We start from the raw sequence: 16,162 nt of genomic DNA on the forward strand, positions 1-16,162 counted from the left end.
TTTGATAAAGGCACTGGGACTTGTTTTTACAGCATGTTCTGGCTTTTTGGGACCCTAGTCTATATGGATGCACAGCTTCCTAAGCCTGGATGTAGAGGGGAGGGCCTTGGACTTCCCACAGGGCAGGATTCCCTGCCCTCTCTCAAGTAGGGAAGAGTGAGGAGGATGAGTGGGGGAGTGGGAGGGGACTGGGAGGAGGGAAGTATAAATTTTTGAATGGAAAAATAAAAAAAAAATTTAAAAGATTTCAGGGCACAAGGAGATACACATTAGCACCAAGTATGACCAGGAGTCCAGGTTGCACAAAAAAAACCACAGTGGCACACAGAGGAGGTTTATGTTCACACACACACACACACACACACACACACAGAGGAAGAAACAGGTCTATGCTGAAGCACACACAAATCTCAGGAGCACATGTTCTCAGGAACAGATACAGGAGTTGAACAAGGCCCAGAACTGAGGCTCCCTTATAGTCCCCAACGCCTTGGTCTTGTTGCACACAGTGAAGCCTCACAACACAGTCACCAGGACAGAGACTACTCCTGATCACACATCCCTACTGACACTGCCCCATCCACGAATCCTGGAAAGACTCACACACAGGGATGTCACTGCTGCACACACCAGCTTCCATCGATCATGTGCTGCCGTGAAGTATGTACACAAGCTAGGCATGGACACTTAAAATTCCAGCGTAGTCTGGGCTATAAAAAGGCCCTATGTCCAAAAAAATAAGGGGGGTGGGAGGTTTAGGAAAAACCAAAAACGGACAGACATAACTCTGGCCTCAATAATTGTGTACCCCAATACATTCACAACTCAAGTCCCACCAGAAACAGATTACTTCCATCAAGGACCGCGTAGGTCTCCGCATCTCAGAATGACAGAGGCCAAAACACAGGTGTAAACAATGCTTTATGGAGGGCTGGAACAGGATGGAGCAGGCCTCCAGGTAATAAATAACACAGACTTGCAACAGCAGGGCCAGGCAGGAAGGTGGGGCCGAATGGCCCTGGTCTCAAGCTCTGGGAGTTCTTCAGGATATGGTTAGGGGTTCAGGGGGAATAGAGTTAGCCAAGTCAGAGGAAACAGCAGCAGGTGTGGGTTCCCCCTTCCCCTGTGGCTCAGTCTTGCCCCAAAGCCAGGCCCCACCAGGCCCGGGAAGGGGGGGATGGGAGATGGGGTGGCTTTTCTGGGGCCAGGGCAGATTGGGGCCTATCCTCTTAGGGCCTTGGTTTGGGGCCCCAGCCTTCGGGTAGGGCTGGTCCAGGAGAACAGGTGAGCTGAAAGAGAAGGGTTTTATGACCTGGAGGGGTCCTGAGTCTGTCTAGCTAGAATTGCTTGTCTCATTACTAGGTATCTTTGTGACCTGTCTGCCTGTACCCCTTTGTCTCTCAGTCTGTGCACTGACTTTGTGGCCTCTCTGCAGGTTATGCAGGAGTCTTGTTCTCTGAGCAGCTCCCTATTTGTCCACCTCACAAGCTGTGTGCATCTGTAAAGGGGCATTTCAGTAACTACCTACCACCACCCTGGCCAGGTGGTACTTCACACATGTAATCCCAGTACTGAGAGGAGGATGGTGAGTTTGAGGCCAACCTGAGCTACATAGAGAGATTCTGTCTCAAAAACACAAAACATGATGGGCAGTGGTGGTACATGCCTTCCAGCACTAGGGAGGCAGAGGCAGGCAGATCTGTGAGTTTGAGGCCAGCCTGGTCTACAGCATGAGTCCCATGACAGTAAGGGCTACCCAGAGAAATCCTGTCTCCAAAACACAAAACAAACAAACAAAAAAAAAAAAAACAGAAACAAAAGAACAAAAATCCCCAACACAAATCATAAACTCAATATATGTCCCCACCTTTGTAAATGTCTGTGTCCCTTTTTATCCCTAATGGTCCAGACTAAGCCTCATTCCAATGCTTTTCAAACTGGAGAGATAGGATAGATGTGTGGTCATGACTTTGACTGCTTACAGCACTATCTAAGACGTCTCTAGAAATTATCTTATGTAAATCCCGGCATCAGAATGTTGTAAACCTTCCTACCTTATTCTAATGTGCGCTATTTCCAGTTTGTCTAAATGAAGTAAAATCAGAGGGTGTGGTGGTTCACACCTATAATCCCAGCACTCAGAAAGTAAATTAGAGGCCTCAAATTTTAAGCCTGTGCTATGAAGTCTCAAAAAAAAAAAAAAAAAAGAAGAAGAAGATATATAGCTCAGCTGGTATTGCATGCCTAGCCTGCATGTGGCTCTGGGTTCCATCCTCAGCACCCCATAAATGCAATGGGAAACTATAATTCCAGCACTTAGGAGGTAAAAGTCAAAGGGTCAGAAGTTCGAGTTTACCCTTGACTACTATTACATAGCTACATAGTTAAGTCTGAGGCCAGCCTGGGCTATATCTTTGAGTAAAAAAAGAAGAGGAAGAGGAAAGGGTGTATGGGGACGATATATTTTTCTTATTACATTTTTAGAATAAAAGGAAATAGCAGGCCAGAGATGGTTGTACAACTTTGATCTCAGCACTAGGGAGGCAGAAGCGAGTGGAGTTCAAAGCCAGCCTGGTCTACAGAGTGAGTTCAAGGAAAGCCAGGGCAATGTAGAGAGACCCTGCCCCCAAAATAATAGAAAGATTTATGGGTAACCAGGCATGATGGTATAAACTTAGAATCTTAGCACTTAAAAGGCTAAGGCAACCAAAAACAAAAACCAAAAACAAGGTAGCCAAGCAGTGGTGGCACACACCTTTGATCCCAGCATTTAAGAGGTATAGGCAGGCAGATGTTTGTGAGTTCAAGGCCAGCCTGGTCTACAAGAGCTGGTTTCAGGACAGGCTCCAAAGCTACAGAGAAACCCTGTCTCAAAAAACAAACAAAAAAAAAAAAAAGGAAAAAGGCTAAAGCAAGAGGATTGATACAAGTTTGAGGCTATACTAGGGTACACAGGAAGTTCCAGATTAGCCTGAGATGCATAGCAAGACCCCTCCCCACAAAAAACCACATCAAAGGGGGTCCAAAAACAAGTACAAAAAAATTGAGTTTCTCTATAGATATGATTATGTTAGCTAAATATATGACACACTGGTTACATGTGACCCATTGAGGGCAAGCTGGGGAAGACTTGGATAATTTCTGGGATACCTGTCTATCTCCACACAGCTAGATGTTCCTTTTGCTTTGTTCTGTGCTGCTGCGGACTGCACCCAAGAAGGCCACCTACATGTGAGGTGAGCTCCCTACTACTGAGCTACACATTCAGCACACATACCCTCCCAGAGCCTTTAAGATGGGCACGAAAGAGATCAGTGAACAGCCTTGTGGATCAAGCTCTTAGCAAATGCTAGGCTCTGCTCTCCTCCACATCCATGAGGGACTAGGACTGACCTCATTCTGCAGACTCAGGGTTAAGAGACAGGCTCAGACCAGCAGTGCAGAGACAGGGAAGGAAGAACTCTGTCTAAAGGGCTCACCCTGGACTCTCTTTCAAATCCCACAGGCATTCCAGCAAGAACCATGCTGGTCTGGGCTGGAGAGGTGGCTCAGTGGTTAAGAGCAGTGGCTGCTCTTCCAGAGGACCCAGGTTCAATTCCCAGCACCCACATGGCAGCTCACAGCTGTCTGCAACTCAGTTCCAGGGGATCTGACACCCTCACACAGACATACATGCAAGTAAAACACCAGTGCACATAAAAGAAAACCATACTGGCTCTACCTGCAAAACAGATCTAAGCCTAAGGATTTTTTTTCCCCACAGCCATCCCAGACTTGCCAGTGGCGGGGAGTAGAGGGAGCTGGGCTTTCTGAAGTACAGAGAGAGACTTACTAAGGACACCCATAGTCACAGGTAAGGAAGGGTCCTGCAGGTCTGTCAAGGAGTTTGGACCATGCATGGAAAAATGAACAAGGCTTCTTAGAGGAGGAGGTTATCAGGTCAAAGGAGAAGAAAACACGGCCTGGAAAAAAAGACCCAAAGAAAGAACTTTTGTGTGACCGGGACAGGTCAAAGGAGCAGGACAATGTGTAAGAGCCTTCAGGGGCAGGGTGACAGGGCCTCCCAGAGTCCCATGGACCCTAGGAACCATGGATGGTTCTCAAGAAGGGACATGTTTTCCAGGCTGGCCTCCAACTTACTCCAACTGACTCCCTTGATCACCACCAGCTAACACAGTGCTCAGTGTGGAAGCTGCTGCTTCCTGCATGCACGCTAGGCAAGCACTATCGCTTCAGCTGATCCTGGTCCTCAGCCCCAGCAGCTCCTTCATGGGCATCCAGCTAGAGGGTTCCTGGGATGCACGAGTCTGACCCTCTCCTTCCTCCGCCCAGTAGCCCCCTCTGGCAACGGTAGCATCTAGGTACAGCTGGGAGACCTTCTCAGAGCCTTAGATACTTACTAGTCAGTTCCCCAACCCCATGCTGTCTGTACCCCTAGTACACACAGGTACTCCACTCCAGCCACAGTGGCCTCCTTGGCCACGCCACATATGATCCTATGCCAGGGCCTCTGCGCACACTTTTTTCACCTGTCCTCTCTGACTCCCCTGCTCTGGGTTTTTGCTTAAATGTCACCTTCTTGGGTGTCCTGTTTAAAAGGGAATTCTGCATCCTCCCCACCTTATCAGACTGTTTCTCTCCATGCTCTTTGCCCCCTAACTACTATATAATGTATGTAAATATTTCATCTACGGTGTGTCTTCTCCCAAGGCAATGTAGGTACAATGCAAACAAGAATTTGTTTGGTTGGTTTTACCCAGTGCTGTCTCCCCAGAGGCCTCACCAGGACTGAGCACACAGCAGAGGCTCATTACACCAGTGAGAACCATGAAAAAGGGTCAAGTGCAGGCCGAGGCGGGCAGAGGTCTGGGGTGCAGAGGGCCCATGGGTTCCCGGGGACTGGGAAGGTGGCTCCTTTGGTTCATGGGCTTTTGTGTCTTTGTCACCGGTTTTCTTGTCACGTGTTCCAAGTCTTGGTGGCTGTTCTGTGCCCCACCCCACCCAACACAGAAAGCCCTCTTGCCTCCTGAACCCCCAGCATCCCACCTGGCTGACTCTGCAGGTCTCAGCAGCCACAAGGCTGAGGAGCCACGGCCTGAGCGCTGCGAGGCTGCCGCAGCTGGCGAAGAGATACGTCACCATACTGAATGCCTGAGCCCATCCTCTCGGGGTCTAGTTCACCTGTGGGAGCGGAGAGGCCAGAAGAGTTCCTCAGAGCCCGTGGAGACTACCTTTAACCAGTTCCCCCACCTCCATCTCTCACAGGAAGCAGGTGGGCCTCACCTGAGTCGATCTTGTTGAGGATGGTGCGCGCGCACTTCAGGAACGCTTCTTCCACGTTCTCACCCGTGAGAGCGCTGGTCTCCAGGAACATCAGCTCTGGAGGGGCAGGGTCTCTATCAGTTCCCATCCTCCAACTCAAAAGCTCTGTCCATGCTTGCCCTTACCTCGGCCACTGTACACAGGTTCCCTTGCCGGGAATGCAGTCTCCCTACATATACGAGTACTCACCCACCTCTTCCTTCTCAACTCAGCCCCCGTGGCCCCCAGAAACCCTCCTTGCTGACCCTGCCTAAGTCAGGAGACCCCTCTGGACTCCCAAGAGCCTCCTGTCCTAGCAGTGACTTCTCTCTGATATTACTGTCAGCAAATGAGTCTGCCTCCCGCCTCTACCACGGCACTACGAGCTTCATGAGTTCATCGGTGTCCCCAGACTCATTGAAGACAGCCCTAAGCCCACCTCAGCTACCCAGAGGTCACATGATAGGACCTCACACTGAAGTTATATGCAAGATTTAAACCCACATCTGCCTGGCAGCAAAACCTCTTCTAAACCTGGGGGTCTGAAAACCAGGAGGCCATGTATTGGGCATGCTTGTGTGCCCTCCACAGTCCTAGTGGAGACAGAGACAACACAGATGGTCCGGAGGACTGGGTCAGCCTGGGCAACAGTGAGTCTGAGGCTAGCCTTTAGTCACAAAGGATTATCTCGATGGCCAGCTGAGTTTGCAGTAGCCACCTTAAACTTGTGCTGCCTCCACATGGTGAAGGAGGAGGCGCTAAGAGTGTGATGGTAGTTCCCGTGGCCAGCATACTGCTCATCCTCTTTCTAGCTGGACCTGAAGACCACAGCAGTCACATGACTCCTAAAGCAGGCCTGCTGAAGCCTCCATGCTGAAGGTACAACCATCCACCGAAAGCTAAGAGGCTCATGGGCCACAGTGCACGGACCCATCCCTCCACCCATCACCTGGTCCACAGCACAGCCCTCACCGTTCTCCTGGGCAAAGCGGGAGGCCTCGAGGAAAGTAACCTCACGCTCAGGATCCAGATCCTTCTTGTTGCCACAGAGGATGACCACGATGTTGGGGCTGGCCAGCGTCCGGGCATCAGTCAGCCATGCAGCTAGTGAGTTGTATGTCTCTCGGCTGAGAAGAGCAGACAGAAGAGGGAGGCAGCACAGGAGTGGGGCCATCCATGCCCAGCCTCTCCCGTGCCACCCAGACCCTGCACCCACCTGGTGATGTCGTACACCAGCAGGGCTCCAGCTGCCCCTCGGTAATAACTTCGTGTCACCGACCTGTGGGACCAGGGGGACCCAGTCACCCCAAGGCTGCGATCTGCCCAGGGATTGCCCCCCTCTGTGGAGAGAGGCTAGTGGTTTGGCGCCCCCCCCCTTTACTATTGGCCCATCCCCTAAAACCTGACCTTGGTCTCCTTGAGATACAATTTATCTCCCTCATGGTCTATCTCAATTATTGTTATTATTTGGGTTTGTTTTTTTGAGACAGTCTCATTCTCTAGTCCAAGCTGTCCTGAAACTGACTAAGCAGCCCCCCTGACTTCAATATTCAAGGAACTCCCCTGCCTCAGCCACCACACCCAGGGGTGCTTGGGACTGGCCTGGTACATGGTCTACACAGAGCTACAGCTCAACCCTTTAGTTTAACTCAACATCATGGCAACTTACCCAGGCTGCAACTTACTCTGGAACTTTCTTACTTAATTATTTCTTTTTTTTTTAATTTTTTTTTTTTTTAGTATTTATTTATTATTCATACAGTATTCTGTCTGTGTGTATGCCTGCAGGCCAGCAGAGGGCACCAGACCTCATTACGGATGGTTGTGAGCCACCATGTGGTTGCTGGGAATTGAACTCAGGACCTTTGGAAGAGCAGTCAGTGCTCTTAACCTCTGAGCCATCTCTCCAGCCCCTTAATTATTTCTTTTATGTGGGTGGGGGTGGGCTTACGTGTACCACAGCGCATGTGTGGGGGGCAGAGAACTCTTGTAGGAACTGGTTCTCTCCTGAGCTCAAGCTCAGGTCCTCAGGTGGGCAGCAAACACTCTTACCCACTGAGCCATGTCATGAACTGCAATCCTTCTGTCTAAACCTCTCAAAGAACTGAAATTACGGGCATCTACCACCACCCCCAGCATAATTTCCCGTAATTTCCTCAATTTTCTTTCTTGTCTGCCAGTCTTTCTTACTCCGTCTCTTCCATGTTCACTTTTGCCTTCCCTCATTCATTCCTTCAGTGAGTCAGTCAGCATTTTCTCAGTATCGCCCATCTGCCTGTCCTGCCCAGGTACGATTCACCTTCTACTCTCCCCTCCCTGATGGCTGATGCAGGCCCCCTTTCCTGTGTGGCATATTCCCTTTGTCACCAGTTTGGATCCCTCTGGAACGCAGGTGATTACTGCAAACACAGGCTATGTCACATGCCTGCCTCTCTCTCTGCCTCTGGGTTCTACATACCTCACATAATCAATCTATACATGAGTTAACTAGCAGCCGCTATATGCTGAGGCCAGATTCTCCACAAGCTGAATATCCAGCCCTGCCGTGTGTGTGTGTGTGTGTGTGTGTGTGTGTGTGTGTGTGTGTGAGAGAGAGAGAGAGAGAGAGAGAGAGAGACTCCCTCCCTCTGCTCTTTCTGTTTCGCACTCTCAGGGTTTCTGTTTCTGCAGACCTACTAGGTGCCCCGGCCTTCCCATTTTCTGCAGGCCTACTAGGTGCCCTGGCCTTCCCATTTTCCACACCATGCAATACACTCACCTATCCTTCTCACCCACAGCTGTCCAACCCTTCCCGAACCTCTCTGCTTCTGACCTGTTCCTTCTGTGCCCATTCCTGCCTTGATTACTCCTTCATCTTCGACTCCCTATCTGTGTCTCCTTCCCTCCAAGGTTGTAGCTCCTTGAGGTTTCAGTGTCTGTCTTAAGCTCCCTCTTCAAACACCACTCCTTGGGGCTGGCGAGATGGCTCAGCAGTTGGTTGATAAGGCTTACTGCTCTTGCAGAGGACATAGGTTCCATGCGCAGCACCCAGAGGTAGTTTACAACTACCTATAGTTCCAGCCCTAGGGTATCTGATACACTCTTCTGACCTCTGGGGGCTCCTGCACGTATATAGTATATATGCATATACTTAGGCATATACACATAGACAATTAACTAATTAAAAAAATAAAACTACTTCTTATTCATATCCTTAAGCCTTTTATTTATTTTTTCTCCTTTCTGCTCCTGAGGATGGCACCAAAGGTCTTGTACAAGCTAGGCAAGAGCTCTGGAGAACTCTAGACAGGGGCTCCACCACTGAGCCACACCCCATCCCCTCACTGGGAGATTCCAGGCAGGGGCTCTACTACTGAGCCATACCTCAGCCCCTCACTGGGGGATTCCAGGCATGGGCTCTAGCTCTGAGCCACACCCCCCAGTCCCTCACTGGGGGATTCCAGGCAGGGGCTCTAGCTCTGGCACTACCACATGCCAAGCTTCCCTTCTCTCTTTCCCTCTTTTCTGAAATGGGAATCAAACCCAGGGCCTTACACTACTTGGTCTATGGCTCTCCCTCTCAGCTACAATTCCAACCCTTCTTCATTGTCATGTTAGCCCAGGCTGGCCTCCAACAGTCCTGCTCCAGCCTCCTGTGTTTGCCACTGCAGACCTGAACCATCACATCTAGCCTTTTCTCTCCAGGACTTCTCTGCTCAGACATATCCCCTGTCTCTCTGCATCTAGCTGCCCTGCCCTCTCAGCACCTCCTTGTTCTTATTTCATCCCTGAAAGACACTTCACATCTTGCCCTTCCCTCCTCCCTCCTCAGGATCCCAGGCCACCTACCGAAAGCGCTCCTGGCCGGCAGTGTCCCAAATCTGGAGCTTCACAGTCTTCCCCCCAACATTGACCACCCTGGATCCAAACTCCACGCCAATGGTGTGGTTGGAGTCCTGTTTGACTGGGAGTGGGAGGGAAAGAGGAGGCAGTGCAGGGGCTCCTGGGATTCCCCCATCCTGCAGGCCTCCTCCTCAGTTTCTGCAACCCAATTCTCACTGCTGGGTTGGCAGAGAACTTAGCAGAGATCGTCCACCAAGGCCAGAGGCAAAGCTACAGCACCAGCTTTACCCAGTGGTCCCTGCTACCTACCCCACCTACTGCCCACTGACCCACACCATGGCCACATCCACGCTTCCAGGGTCCTGCCAGAAACTCACACTTATTCTCAATGAACTGATGGAGGAGACATGATTTGCCAGTTCCAGCACTGCCAATCACCAGGAATTTGAAGAGGAAGTCTAAGCAGATGGTGCCAAGGATCAAGGGAGAGAAAGACACAGGAAATAAAAGGAAAAATAGAAAGAAAAAAAAACATCTACAGTGCTGTAGACAGAACGCAGGGCATCCTGCATACTAGGCAAGTGTTTTCTTCCGAACTGACCTACAACCCAGCCCAAGATGACACTTTTATTCATTATTACTATTGTTGTTATTATTACTGATCATTGAAACAAAGTTTCACTATGTATTCCAGACGGACCTAGCTGTCCTCAACTTCAAGCAATCCTCCTGCCTCAGTCTGTAAAGGAATGCTGGGATTATAAATCTATGCGGCCATACCCTGTATTTCTTTCCTTTACCTTCTAGTCAGGGACTCACTGTGTAGCACTATATGGCCTTGAATTCGAGTCGGCCTTCCTCAGCCTCCCCACTCCTGGGATTACAGAATGTGCCAGCACACTCCACTTTTCTTTCTTTTAGAATATTACTCTGTAGTTCAGGCAGACCTCTAACTTGAAGATCCTCCCGCCTCAGTCTCCCAGATGTGAGGATTATGGCACACAAGATTATCCTTACATAGTGCTTACCATATATGTGTGTATATATGTAGATATATACATATATATATATGCACTCAAGACAGTCCTAAAGATTATTATGTATGTTGACAGCTCATTTAATCCCAAATAGAGATCTAAAGAGGGAAATATGCTAAGGATCCCTACTTTTCAGACTAGGAGAATGAGGCCAGAATGGTTAATCAACTTGCCCAAGGCCACACAGCTAGATATTCAAACCCAGATTAAAGGTCTTCACAATGCAAGACCTTAGCTGATGCGTTTCAAAAACTATTTGAACAATGATTAAATCTGGCCTCCCTTCCTCTTCACTTCACTTCCTACTACCCTCTCATTCACTGTCAAGGCCGCTGACATTTTGGCCTATTTCCTAAACTGGTTAGCTCCTCAGGGTCTTCGCACTAGATTCTTTACTGCCCTCGGACCTCCCTCCACCTACATGATACTGTCCATCCATATTGATTTCCTAACCCTGAACCTCTTCTCCTCAATCCTCTGCCCAGAACAGTTGGTCATTATGCTTAAACTTAAGCCGCATCCGGTGACACTAAGTTTTAAATCTAACTCCAGGACACCACTCCAGACCTCTCAAACCAGATCAGCCCCACAGGGTGTGCAGGGTTCACAGCATTTGTGCGAGGTTCTCTATCTACTCCATGAAGCCCGACCCTTGCCATTCACCGTCAGCCCCGCCCTATCCACTCATGCTCCGCCCAGGAAGGCTTGCTTCCCTCCTTGGACCTAACCCCCTACCCTAAATTACCATCACTAGCTCCCTCAAATCCCGCCCAGAATCTTTTTTAACTCACACAGCAGTCTCCCAAGCTCCACCCAAATCGATTAAGCTCAGCCCCAGACCCACTTAGCCCGGCCCTACATCGCCGCAGACCCCGCCCCCTGAACAGAAAGTCCCGCCCCACTTCCACATCCGCATCTTCTACGGGCCCAGCCCCCCCGCTTCGACCCGCCAGCCTCACCGTAGGTCTCGGCCATGGCTCGGTGGCGACCGCTGAGGGCCGCAATATGGCGCCGCGGCCGCGCCTGCTCCTCGGCTGGCAGCCGCTCCACTCGGGCTGCAGCCTCAGCTCCTTTCCACTCCCGGACCCGGCGCCGCCACTTCCGCCTTCACCCCCCCACTCCCGCGCGAACCTCCAGAGCTGCGGATACCAGGCCACGCTTGCCCAACGCCGGGATTGGCGGACTCGGAAGGCAGCGGGCGGGACGGATGGCGCAGATTGGTGTCATGTTAGGGGCCGAGTCGAAAGGGGCGTAACCCAGATGAGCGATTGGCGGAGTAAGTGGGAGGGGGCGGAGGCAGAGATGCTGCGCCTCGCGGACGAACGGATTTGGTCAGGATTCTGGGTGCAGAAACGAGACTCCGGATTGGTTAGACGTGAGTCTCGGGGTGGGGACACGAATGCCAAGAAGTGGCAAGGGCAGGATGGACTGAGTTGAAAGAGGGGATCTCAAGCCGCTGGGTGCGATTTCTAACCCCACAGGCAGGAAGGAGGAAAGCTGAGAGGGCACGCACACGTTGCTCCCCATTTGCAAGAAAACCTCTGCTGGTCGGGCATGTTGGCGCACGCCTTCAACCCCACCACTAGGGAGGCAGAGGCAGGTGCCCATCTATGACTTCCAGGCCATCCTGGTCTACATAGTGAGCTCCATGTCAGGGTTACACAATGAGACCCTGTCTCAAACAAACAAGTCTGTTGTGCGATCTATCCAACTGGCTCATTACCAATAGTTCAACTCCTTCCCCAGGGAGGAAAGCATACATATATTGTACTGTTTAGTTTATTCCTTTGCTCAGGGCCACCACAGACCTTAACCAGCTTGGAGCGAAGGGCTTACAACAGTAAAACTCTGCCTAGCAACCACTGACGTAACCACATTCAGGTCATTGGTTGGCTAGATCGGAAACCCAAGAAACATTTTCTTTGCACATGTCCACCCAACCTCAAAAACCAAAGAGACAAAACAGTTTGCAGTTGGCTGTTCTATTTGTATAAAGCTGGGAAGGTAAACCGCAGGGACAACGGTAGGCTGAGCTCACTGGCAGTAGAAATCCCATTTCTGAAAAAGAGAACAGGGAAAAAACAGTAGATAGGAAACCGGTGCAAGGACCAGGTTTGACCTCACAGAAATGAACAAATTATCTTCCAGCCCTGTAACCTCTGCATTTCCCAATTAGAAATCACTCGGCATTGAGCAGGGCCTAGTTGCACATGCCTGAAAACGAAGCAGCCCTCAGGAGGCTGGAGCTGAAGGCTAGTAATTTTGAAGCCAGCCTGGGTACACACTCTGTCTCAGGAAAGAAAAAAATATATATATATTACTAACAACAACAAAAATAATTTCTTTTCATTTACAGGTGAGAAAATGAAGGAGCCCTCACCCTCCCGCTCCCACCTCCACCCCAAGACACTCACATCTGTCTTCATATCAATTTTGGCAGGTTTCAGAATCAGGTCCTCCCGAACAATGCTACTGGGGAAATAGCCCAGGCGGGCAGCCGCGTCTCCATAGTAATCTCCCTGGACCTGGAGAAGAACTTGTAAGTCCATCTGGAAAAAAAGGGCACTCGTGCCTGCTGAACTCCAGTGCACAATCTTCTCTCATTTGAACCTCAGCTTAACGTCATTTGCTCGTGGACAGAATGTAGCCACCATAACTAATCCTCACAATGGCATGCTGGTTGCCTGTCTCCACCCATTAGAAATGAAAGGGGTTGTTCACTGATATAGCTGAGGTCTGGAAAAGAGCTTGGAACCAATCTGTCCTGTAATTGCTAAAGTAAAAACGCAATAGGTGATAAAAATATCCTCACCCCCCCAAATCTGTGCCCCTCCCACCCAGATTTTCCCCTCAGAGGGAAAACAGGGTACTCCATACCCTTCCCTCTAATTCTGAAGACTCACACTGCCTCCCCAGAAGAGCCGTCCACGGCCCTTCAGCTTGGAGAAGACATATACCACTTGGCCCCTGTATACATTCAAGAAGCGGCAATCAGGGGCCATGTAGTCCTGAAGGGCCACAGCCATGGAGATAGGATCTGGAGAAGGAGACGGGAATGAGAGCAACATCAACATAGACCAGCAGTCCAAGCCCTCAGCCCCTTGCCCTTCTTCCCTGACTCTTACGGCTGCATTCCTCATCCGCACACAGCTTCCACTCAGCCAGCTTGGGCATGTCACGATCAGCCCCGCTGGGCCCTGGGAAAACAGACAAGAAGATGGCACCAAGGAGTACTGGGGACCGCACCATCGTGGACTGAGAATGACCAAGTGAGGAATGGGATCTCCAGTCTCCTGCTGCCCTCCCTCAGTGCTGAGCCACAAGGAAAGCTGTGTTCTCAATCCTGTCTCCGCCCCAGACCAAATTACACCCCCCCACCCACTCCCCAAGGTTGTTATTCAGCCAGAACCATTTCAGAGACAGGGTAAGGGCTATGGGCCAAAGAAAATGCCCCCTGGAGCCCAAAGCAACCCAGGCCACTCCAAATAGCAGCTACCCCCTCAATAATCAGAGACCTGGATAGGCAGGCTGAACTAATCAGATTCCTTCTTCAAGTCATTTCAGGTACCCGGACCCTCCAGAGACCAAACTAGAGAGGCCAGCATAGAAAACCACCTTGGAATTTCCTGTACTGAGAACAAGGCAGTTCTTTGATTAGCAGCCACAGCCACAGTTCCCAGGTACTGAGCAAACACCCAATGTCCAGTCTCAGGCTAGGAGTGTCCCACCTGGCTTACTGTGCATCTTCACAGGCTTCCTCCTCCCTGGAAGGCCTGAGCTAAGCTATGTTAGCCTCCCTCATCTGCAAAGACAGCAATGAAAGCAAAGGACATCTATCCAGTGTTATTTTTGTTTTGGTGTGTGAATGTTTTGTTACATGTCTGTGTACCGCATGTGTGCTTGGTGCCCTTGAAGTTTTTGGAACTGGAGCTACAGACAGTGACAGTTGTGTACCCCCACAAACCTGAGTCTAGAAGAGCAGCCAGTGCTCTGCTCTTAATTGAGCCATCATTCCAGCCCACCACCCCCTCCTTTTGTTTTTAATGTTCATTGGTGTTTTGCCTGCATGTATGTCTGTGTGAGGCTGTCAGTTACAGTTGTTAGCTGCCATGTGGGTGCTGGGAATTGAGCCCAGGTCCTCTGGAAGAGCACTCAGTACTCTTAACTGCGGAGCCATTTCTCCAGACCACCCTTTTTTGGAAACAGGGTTCTACTACATAGTCTTGGCTGTTCTGGGACTCCCTATATAGAGCAGGCTGGCCTCAAAGTCACAAGGGATCCACCTGCCTCTGCCTTCCCAGTGATGGGTAAGGCATGCACCACCATGCAGGGTTAGGATCAAGTATATTTTTCCCCTAGGGGCTCTAACAAGCCCAGTTCATGAAGAAATTATTAATATAGAGTCAAGGAACATGTGTGCAAAGTAACTGAATCTGGAAGGGGGCCAAGATTTGTCTCAAGGTTTCCAAATATCATTGTTATCTGGCCTGAGGAATAGCTCAACAGATAAGCAGGGAACAGAGGCCCAAAAACTGTGTCTGGGGACCTCATAAAGATGTTATATGGCTTAGTGGCTGTGGCAGTTTGAATGAGAACTGTCCCTATAGGCTAATACAGTTGAGTGGTTCTCAGTTGTTGGGCTATTTAGGAAGAATTGGGACAGGTGGCCTTGTTGGAGGATGTGTCACTGGGGGTGGGCTTTGAGGTTTCAAAAGCCCAGCTCTCTGCCTCCATCTGGCAGATCAGATATAAGCTCCAGCACCATGCTTGGCCTATTGCCATGACAGCCACCATAATGGCCATGAACTAATCCTCCCAAACTGTAAACAAGCCCCCAAGTAAATATTTTCTTTTAAATTGCTTTGATCCTGGTGTCTCTTACAGCAATAGAATAGTAACTAAAATATGGTTGAATGTCTGCTAGTCTTGGGTTTAATCCTCAACACAAAAATAATGTATACTAATTTATCATTTATACAAGGGGCCTGGGATGGAGCGTGTCAAGCCTTCACAAAGCCCCTGAGTTCAATGTCCAAAAAAAAATACAACCAGTAAGATTGGTGTGAATTAAGAGCTTAGGTTATGGAGATTTACTTAAAAGCTTTGATCACAAGCTGGTATAAGAAAAGCTGGTAGCAGAGAACATGAGATAGCATGTTGTCTTCATGTCTGAATTCCCAACTTAAAATGTGAATGCGTTTCTGTGTGCAGTAGCTGTTTCAGTGTAAACACTACACTAGCTTCAAATCTTAGCACCATCAAGACTCATCAGGGAAAAAGCTGAAGGCCTCTGGGAGACAATTATCCAATAAAGAAATAAGAAGCTGCGGATGAGGCTCGGTTGGTAGGACTTGGCCTGGTACTGGGCCCTGGGGTCCACCCAGAGAGCCGAATAACCTGGGCGGTGAGGTTAGGACATATCATCCTGCTATATGGTGACTTCTAAGTCAACAAACTACCTCAAAACCTCAGTTGTCAGTTCCTAACACCACATGGTGGCTCAAAACCATTCGTAACTCCAATCCCTAAAATTAAAAAACAAAAACTTCTGATATAGGACACTTTAAATCCCAGTACTCAGGAGGCAGAGGCAGGCAGATCTCTGAGTTTGAGGCCAGCCTGAACTACAGAGCTAGTTTCAGGATAGCCATGGCTACACAAACCCTGCCTCAAAAAACAAACAAACAAAAAAAAAGAGAGATTTGAGGGTACAAGGGGTGTATGTGTGCAGCATGTTTAATAAAAACTCTGAGACAGATATTGGGGTTCAACCTGAAAATCAGAGCACTAGCTGGGCGGTGGTGGCGCACGCCTTTAATCCTAGCACTTGGGAGGCAGAGGCAGGCGGATCTCTGAGTTCAAGACCAGCCTGGTCTACAGAGCTAGTTCCAGGACAGGCTCCAAAACCACAGAGAAACCCTGTCTCGAAAAACCCAAAAAAAAAAAAAAAAAAGCAGAGCACTCAGCCACTGCCTCTTACCTCTACCTCACTCCAAAAATGG

The 16,162-nt window shown here is 49.7% G+C and overlaps 2 protein-coding genes across 4 annotated transcripts; both read right to left on the reverse strand.

Annotated features, from left to right (window-relative positions):
* Positions 1–902: 902 nt before the first annotated feature.
* Rab4b (RAB4B, member RAS oncogene family) lies at positions 903–11,327 on the reverse strand. 3 transcript variants are annotated; one of them, XR_005974536.1, is made up of 9 exons: positions 11,120–11,327; positions 9,501–9,581; positions 9,130–9,244; positions 6,518–6,580; positions 6,274–6,428; positions 5,284–5,379; positions 5,047–5,181; positions 3,833–3,962; positions 903–1,289 (listed from the first exon to the last, which is right to left on the reverse strand). XR_005974536.1 is itself a non-coding variant. In XM_041654128.1 (8 exons), exons 1-7 carry the CDS (start codon positions 11,133–11,135, stop codon positions 5,066–5,068), a joined length of 642 nt encoding a protein of 213 aa, XP_041510062.1. In that variant the 5' UTR covers positions 11,136–11,326; the 3' UTR covers positions 903–1,289; positions 5,047–5,065. The 3 variants fall into 3 exon arrangements, 2 of the variants coding, with proteins under 2 accessions (XP_041510062.1, XP_041510063.1); XM_041654128.1 differs by lacking the exon at positions 3,833–3,962 and having other exon boundaries at positions 11,120–11,326; XM_041654129.1 differs by lacking the exons at positions 3,833–3,962; positions 9,501–9,581.
* Positions 11,328–12,194: 867 nt separating this feature from the next.
* On the reverse strand, positions 12,195–13,495 carry Mia (MIA SH3 domain containing). Its single transcript, XM_041654605.1, has 4 exons — positions 13,286–13,495; positions 13,064–13,197; positions 12,515–12,685; positions 12,195–12,218 (listed from the first exon to the last, which is right to left on the reverse strand). Exons 1-4 carry the CDS (start codon positions 13,407–13,409, stop codon positions 12,195–12,197), a joined length of 453 nt encoding a protein of 150 aa, XP_041510539.1. The 5' UTR covers positions 13,410–13,495.
* Positions 13,496–16,162: the final 2,667 nt, after the last annotated feature.

The sequence above is a fragment of the Microtus oregoni genome, unplaced genomic scaffold (genome assembly GCF_018167655.1).
Source record: "Microtus oregoni isolate MIOR12 unplaced genomic scaffold, Mior012 000006F_ref0000085, whole genome shotgun sequence".
Lineage (NCBI taxonomy): Eukaryota > Metazoa > Chordata > Mammalia > Rodentia > Cricetidae > Microtus > Microtus oregoni.